The 8,264-nt window shown below is 36.4% G+C and overlaps 1 protein-coding gene across 1 annotated transcript in view; it reads right to left on the reverse strand.

Annotated features, from left to right (window-relative positions):
• Positions 1 to 1,859: 1,859 nt before the first annotated feature.
• LOC107756632 (nuclear ubiquitous casein and cyclin-dependent kinase substrate 1-like) overlaps positions 1,860 to 8,264 on the reverse strand; it is a 14,078-nt gene continuing 7,673 nt past the window's right edge. The window contains exon 8 of the mRNA XM_016573816.1: positions 1,860 to 3,628. Within this exon, the coding sequence (XP_016429302.1) occupies positions 3,390 to 3,628 (239 nt within the window). The 3' untranslated portion in view covers positions 1,860 to 3,389. The remainder of the gene's footprint in view (positions 3,629 to 8,264) is intronic.

Below are 8,264 nucleotides of genomic sequence, written 5' to 3' on the forward strand. Positions count from 1 at the left end.
TCTGTCTTCTATCTATCTATCTATCTATCTATCTATCTGTCTGTCTGTCTGTCAGGTTTGCAAACAGGCTCACACACATTGCAAATCTGTAGTGACAAGAAATAATAGCCTATTGATCATGTGTAAAAAAAAAAAAAAAAAAGTAAGGAGTAAAAGTAAAAGTTGTAGTAGTTAAGTAAAGTACGGATACCAGAAAAATCTACTTAAAAATGCACAAATATGGCTAACACGTCTTTAAACAGTCTCAGAGTTGCACATTCGTTGAAGGAGTTTAAATTTGACAACACTGCCATCATGTGTTGGAATTTAGTATCATAAATGCTGACGACTTTATATGTATGGAAACAAAAATAGAATGACAAACTAACTTAACTACTAAAATCAAGTTGGTTTTATAAGTAACTGCAAAATAAGCACTTCATATTCCTGCACCTGCTATATTTCAACTCTAAATATTAATTTGATCAAATTGTAATTCATATTATAAAGAATTATACTAGCAGCACAGAAGTGTCTCAAATATCCACATTATACTCAGATAATTCTGCATGTGATTGTTTTTCATCTAGTTTTTAGAGAAATACAGTTCTGTCACCATTTGAGTTCTCTAAGTGCTGTCAGAACTGATTCAACTATGAATTTCCTTTTAAAGGAACAGTTCACCCAAAAATTGACATTTTCTGAAAACATACTCATTCTCAGGCCATCCAAGATGTAGATGAGTTTGTTTCTTCATTAGAGCAGAATTGGAGAAATATAGCATTACATCACTTGCTCACCAATGGATCCTCTGCAGTGAATGGGTGCCGTCAGAATGAGAGTCCAAACAGCTGATAAAAACATCACAGTAATCCACACCACTCCAGTCCAACAAGGTATTGTGAAACAAAAAACTGCATGTTTGGAAACAAATCCATCATTAAGACTTTTAAACTTTAAACCTTTGTTTCCGGATTTATTAAATTTAGGATGCTAACTTTCTCCAAATCTTTCCTGACCAAAAAAAAAAAAAAAAACGAACTCATTTACATCTTGGATACCCTAAGGGGGAGTAAATTCTCATTTTTGGGTGAACTATTCCTTTAAGAATGTGTTTTTCGGTGACACAAACAAATGGAAACTCACTGAGGAAGCATTAAACTTATGCGGTTTCTTATTGTTCTCATCATTTTAAGACAAAGTTGAAACAATTGATTTTGAATAATGAAAACATTTCAATGACATTCACACGAACCTATTATAGTATCACACATAAAACATTTATAAAATGTGCATCTCCAAGGAAGATGTTTTGCACAAGAAGACACCAGTACAAGAGTTACTCATTAAAATGAAGATACATTTTATTTCTTTTCTTAAAAAAACAAACAATACAAAGAAAAAAAAAATCTGAGGAAGGAAAAAAAGAAACTTGAAATTAAATCAAGCACAAAAAAACAAAACATTCATACATTTTTGGACAGCTAGGTTAAAAAACAATTTATAGACGGCACGAGTGGAAAATATTCAGAGATGCCTGGCAGAAAGGATCGAACCTAGTCAGAATGCCATGTATGCGCTGTAGACAGAAAAGCCCCTTGAAATGCATCATGGGATATACATCATATGTGTCTGAAATTAAAAACAAGCAGCAACAGAAATATATATTTAATGAGCAAACACACATAAGGTATGAATAGTACAATTCTTCTCCATCCTCACAGTGCAAATATGCCACTCTGTCACATCACAAACGCATCTGATCCAGGGCTGAAGAAAAACAACATTTGACTTTTGAAACGTTATTTGCTCGGCTGAAGAGATCCCTCAACAACAGCAATACAATCTCGGACAAAAACGGGCACGAGTCCCGGTTTCTGAACGTTTAGCTTCGCGGTACAATTAAAAAAAAAAAAAAAAAAACACCGGCTTCGGAAGGCAGAAACAGTGCGCGAGACACCAGATTCACATTTCTCGCGCAATTAACCGTTTTAAGGCCCGATCTCAGAACACTCGCTGCGTGCCTCTTTTGAGAAAAGAGATGAAAGCATTCGTACTTTCCTGCCTTTTTACGAGATGATCTGGTGGACGAAAAAAAAAATATATACAAAACAAACGCACATTACAGAGTTCAGAGTGAAATGAGCATGAATCTAGAAATATTACAGGTTCAAAATGAGCTTAGCTCAATGGATGGCATCTGCAGAACGGATTATCACAGAAAATATTTCAAAATCACATCTCAGTTTGCTATAAAACAAATGCACTTACAAGGGAGCAAACCTTGTACAGTTGCTGTATAGACTTCCATTATAAGTGCACAACAAACTGAGGTACAAATCTTTTCGGTGAAAATTCTGCAGATTTCATAAACAGAACTTGACATTTTTAACCCAGAATATTCTACTCAAACAGTGACAGCATTATTGTTTAAACTACACAAATCGAGACAGTTTATTTAAAAGGTAAAACTACAAACTGAATAGCAAACCAACGACGAAAGAAATTATCAAAACATGAGCATTAGATAGCATTGGTTTCTCCATCTTCAGCTGATGATCAACATGTAAAGAGCTGCAAGCGCATGTTGAATAAATACAAAACGAATCCTCGGATAAGAACGACCCTGACCGCTAGTATCGAAACAAACGCCATCAACTATTACTAAACTTTCTAACGAATGGCTTTCTAGATAGTCACTACACAACAAACGCATCGGATCTCATTCAGGAAACACTGTTGTAGAACTTCGCAAAACTATTCATAGGTAAATTGCTGTATTTTGTGGTAAGTTTCGCAAATACGGTTTTGCGAACAAACTAAACACAACAATATGGTCCTCGTTTGTTAAATACAAGCACAATCTAACTGGCTGTAACAGTTTGTAAACAAGTGTGTTTACACTTTTGTTTTTGAGTGAGGCCCTTAGTTGCGATACTTTACGCAAGAATGGTTTTACGAACATTTTACACCGCAATTAATTTCATGAATGAGGACCATCAGCCGCAACAATGCAGAGTGAACGCTACGCTTTATACAGGTTACGGAAATGAACGAGCAAAAGCATTTTTGGAGAATTCGGTCATGTGATTACCCTAGGCGAACAGCGAAGCTACTTGCTTGGAACGATGGGCTTCCCTCAAGATTATATACCCATAAATAAACAGACTCAGACACATTTTATTCAATAATATATATAGATATATACGCTCACAAGTTCTGGGAAAATATCCTTCGCGATATTGAAATTATAGGCAAAAAAAAAAAGAAAAAGAAAGAGTTCAAACCGTTGAGCCAGGCCACAACAGACACAGAAAAAAAAACTGAAAAGCAAACAAACCCCAAAAAAAAAGCAAAAAAGGAAAGAGTGTAAAGGGAAATAGAAGAAAGAGACAACATTAGTAACATGGCTAGTCTTCCCCGGATGGAGCCTCCTCTTCAGAGCCGTCCTCTTCGTCTTCTTCCTCATCTTCAGGGGCTTCATCCTTCGTCTTTTTGGATGGAGGAGACTCCTTCTCCACCTCTTCTTCCTCCTCCTCGTCTTCAAGAGGGCTCTCGGGTTCCTCGTCGTCTTTGGGCGAGGATTTCTCCACTGCTTTAGCCACACTTGGGCGACCTTTCCCTTTGCCTTTCATAGGGCTGGGGTTCACTGAGGGACAAACAAACATGTTTATAAAGTTTGGGGTCATCAAGAGTTTTTTTTTTTTTTAATGTTTCATTCGGGAAGGATGATAAGTTACAAAAGATTTCTATTTCAAATAAATGCAGTTCTTTTGAACTTTATTCATCAAAGAATTGTGAAAAAACTCAAAAACAAGCAGCAATTGTTGTCAACATTGATCATAATGAGAGATGTTTCTTGTGCATCAAATCAGCCTATTAGAATGATTTCTGAAGGATTACATGACACTGAACACTCGAGTAATGATGCTGAAAATACAGCTTTGCCATTACATGAATATTAGTGTTGGGCGATATGGTCATTTTTCAAATGGTCATATGGCCAGCCCGTGAGATTGCCAATACACGATATTATCGTGCGTGCGTGGAGGCAAGAGAGAGACTCTCTGTACTAGTGTTGTCAAAAATATCAATATTTTGATAAATATCGATACTGAAATATCTGAACGGTACCAATACTAATTTCCCGAAGTATCGATACACCAATACTAGCCGAGCTGTCACTTTCACTTCTCTCCAAAGGCGCGTTAACAAACACCACACATGACCGCAGTGCCTGTCTCATCTCATTCGCTCTGGTTAAATAGCAAAAGTGAAGTGAATAGAAAGATGGCGAGTGCGGCGCCCCCGCGACCGGCTTTGGTTGATAAAGAACACAGCAGGAGTGCTATCTGGAAATATTTTGGATATGAAACAAATGAACATGGAAAGCCGAAGGACACAAGCAAGCCAATATGCAAGAGTTGCTACAGAGCAGTGCTAACAAAAGGCGCTAACACCTCTAATTTAGCAAAGCACCTGAAAGACAGACACCCGGATCTATATAAAGAATTTCGAGAGGTTGGTAACTGTTCTCATTTTAACATTACTGAAACATTAACCAAGATGGCCTAGTATTGTTGCTGATATGAGTGTTGTCTCGTTTTTTCACCGTAATTCTTAAAGTTAATATAATCTGACTGAGGAATCTTAGACAAGTAAATACTTTAACTGTGGTCAAATGTAAATTAACTTGTGCTTATTTAACTTTATTAAAAAAATTATTACTTAAATTCTGCAATTTGTCTTCATGTCGATCCAGTGAGCATTGTTTTCGCGTGTGATGCACGCACATTTGCGTGCGTGGATCGGTGATTATATGTGAATCCGGCATTAAAATCTGTTCATCAAATAATGTTAATGTATTAACCAGCATTTATGAACGATGAGCAATGCATTTGTTACAGTATATTTTAATCTTTGATAACAGTAGGTAATAAAAATACAACGGATCATGTTAGCTCTGGTCCAATGAAAAAATATTAACAGATAGAACTTTGGATTTTAATTAGTACATGTATTAGTAAATGTTAGTTTAAATTAACTTTTAACTAAGATTAATAAATGTTTTGGAAGTATTTTTCATTGTTTATTCATGTTAACAAATATCTATTACCATTAACTTAAGTTCTAAGATTAGTTAGATAGTTCAGTTCATTTTAAAAGTGTGGTCTAAAACGAAAATGAAAAATATTTATTAAAGTTTGGCATTCTCTTGTAGCACCAGAAAGAAGATGAGACTCGACCTGCAACAAAAACAACACTCACAACCTACACTACCAGCTGTATTTGAACAGCAAAGAAAGTATGAAGTAGGGCTGCACGATAAATCGCATGCGATATTTAATGCGCATCTTGTCAGTAAAGCTGCTTCTGTAATCAGCGGTAAATCTCCATCACGTGCGGGCTTTCACATGGAGCAGCATTTACTACACGGAGCCGTTGTTCACTGACAAGCTACGCAAAAAATTGCGCGTTTATGAACGTGGTGTTGCGCAGCTTGCCTGTGAACAACGGCTGATTACAGAAGCGGCTTTACTGACAAGATGCGCATTAAATAATCGCATGCGATTTATCGTGCAGCCCTAGTATGAAGCAAACTCAAATGAAGCTAAGAAGCTGAATAGGGCTGTAGCAGTGTACATATGCATGGATCAGGTTCCTGTGTATACTGTTGAGAAACCTGGCTTCAAACAACTTCTTGAACATTTGAACAACAGGTATGCCCTTCCTTCACGGAACTATTTCATGCACACCGAAATCCCAGCCCTATATAACGAAACGAAAGAAATAGCCATGAACCATCTTGGAAGGAAAACCTTTTTTTCATGCACCACTGATCTGTGGACAAGCAGGGCCACTTCCACGTTCATGGCAGTAACTCTGCAATTTGTCACTGAAACCTGGGACATGCAGAGCTGGTGTTTGGGCTGTATTGGGCTCAACTCTGAGCACACAGCAGAATGCTTGAGGGAAGCATTGGAAGAGATGATACAAGAAGCATGGAAGCTGGACATGTCATACATGGCTGGTATCACCACTGATAATGCTTCAGCAAAGATTGCACTGATTTTGTTTTTGCTTGAAGTTTAAGTTTCTTTTGTTGATATTGTGATTGGATTTGATTTTACTTGGAAATACAAAAGATTGCACTTTTTTTTTTACTTGCACTCTATTGGTTTTTGAATGTATGGCAATCTGAGAGGCTTTTGAACAAGTGCACTACCTCAAGACATTTTTGTTCATATAAAATATACCTCATTGTCATGCTCTAAACTTGTTATATTTATCTTTAAATTAAAATATTTTTTTTTTTACCCCTTTAATATTGTGGCAGTCTTTTATTCCGTGGTATCGAAAATCGATATTTTTCAAGGTATCGTATCGAAGTTAGGAATTCCAGTATCGTGACAACACTACTCTGTACTTATCATAGGCTATTTCATAACTATGTGGGGTTTTAAACCGCGTGGGCACGCGAAAGAGCCTATGAAAGCACCAATAATTGAAATAATATACTTTCAAACATACTGATAAACTAACATGTTAAATATAAAAAAAAATAAAAAATTAAAACAGCCATTTCATATATATTCGGATACAACAGTCATACATCGCTATTAGGACTGCAAGTCCTGTGACAAGTTTGCCGCATCAGAGCACGGAAGTTATCAGTCTAAAAGGTCTGCAGTCAATGGTGACTCATTACAGTGAGGGCTCGGTTAAAATATTGCACATATATAGGCCGTTCAGATTACTTGTAAAAATGCAATGAAATACCTTATATCAGCAGACGATTTACATCTGTGTTTGTGGTTGGAGACTCCTTCACCGGCTACAGGCTCTAATCCTCATTTACGCTAGGGCTGGGTATCGTTAAAATTTTTTCGATATCGATACCGATACCTTGACTTCGATACCGGTTCCCGAACGATACTTTTTTCGATACCAATTTTATGAAATCAATTTTAACAAGATTACATTATCTAAAAAAAAAACTTTGGTTTTATTTTTCAGCTTGTTGATGTTTATACAGACTCAAAGACTCATCTCCTGAGCCACTGCACAAAGGATAATAATTTAATACATTTATAGGAGAACAGGGCTTGAAAACGAAAAAAAATAACATTTAATCGGTTCACTCAGAGCAGAATCGATATTTTACCGTTTCTGTTTCTGCGTTCCTCTGTATTATTACCGTTCCGAAACCGGTTCGGGTAGAAGAAATACCGGTTAATAACGTCATTTTTTAAAAAAACAATTTTCTTTGCCTATAATAATAATAATAATAAAAAAACAGGTAGAGATCTGGTAACGTTAGCCTATAACCCGCTGCGCTAGTCACAGCCAATACAGCATCATCTTTTCTAGATTTTGGCCAAATGTAGGCTACTAAACAAAAGAAAAAAAAAATATCAACACTTTAAAGACATTAAAGTATTTTTAAGATATTTAAAAACAATAAAAAAACAGGTAGAGATCTGGTAACGTTAGCCTATAACCCGCTGCGCTAGTCACAGCCAATACAGCATCATCTTTTCTAGATTTTGGCCAAATGTAGGCTACTAAACAAAAGAAAAAATAAATCAACACTTTAAAGACATTAAAGTATTTTTAAGATATTTAAAAACGTTTGCTGCATTGTTAAAAAAAACGCTACTTGTATAAGATTGTGTTTTGAGAGTGAAAAAAAAACAAAAAACATAAGTAGCGTATAGGCTCACGTCGCATTTTATTAGCCCTAGCCTATTACATTCAGAAATAATGTAGGCAAAAATGTTAAGGCTATGCGTTTAGGCTATAAAAACATCAATCCAAAAACAAATTAATTTAAGGTGAAACTGATGCCTACTTCTCTCATTCGGCACGAATCCAAATGTTTCCATATTCGCGACGTATCTGGATGCTAAAATATTATTTATTATAGGCTAGGCTTTGTACATTCATCGACGTAAAACATCATCCTTTACATCGGCTATATTAGCACAGTGAGGCGGTGGTCACGCTAAACGCAACAGATTTTGTACAACGGAGCAGTCAGTGGTGTAGTGGAGGGTATACGCAGGTATACGGCGTATACCCACTTCTTTATCAGTCGGCTTTGTGTATATACCCACTTCTAAATCCCCTCTGATGTGCATCATTCATTAGTGTCCTGCATTAGCCAAAATCATGACAGTCCACCATGACTAGCTAATCAAATCGCATGTAAATAAATGCCAATATTCCCTAAACACACCCAGAAGACAATGATGCGGTCAGGATGCGCCGGCTTCCCTTTAAAT

This window comes from Sinocyclocheilus rhinocerous, unplaced genomic scaffold (genome assembly GCF_001515625.1).
Source record: "Sinocyclocheilus rhinocerous isolate Xijiao unplaced genomic scaffold, SAMN03320098_v1.1 scaffold532, whole genome shotgun sequence".
NCBI lineage: Eukaryota > Metazoa > Chordata > Actinopteri > Cypriniformes > Cyprinidae > Sinocyclocheilus > Sinocyclocheilus rhinocerous.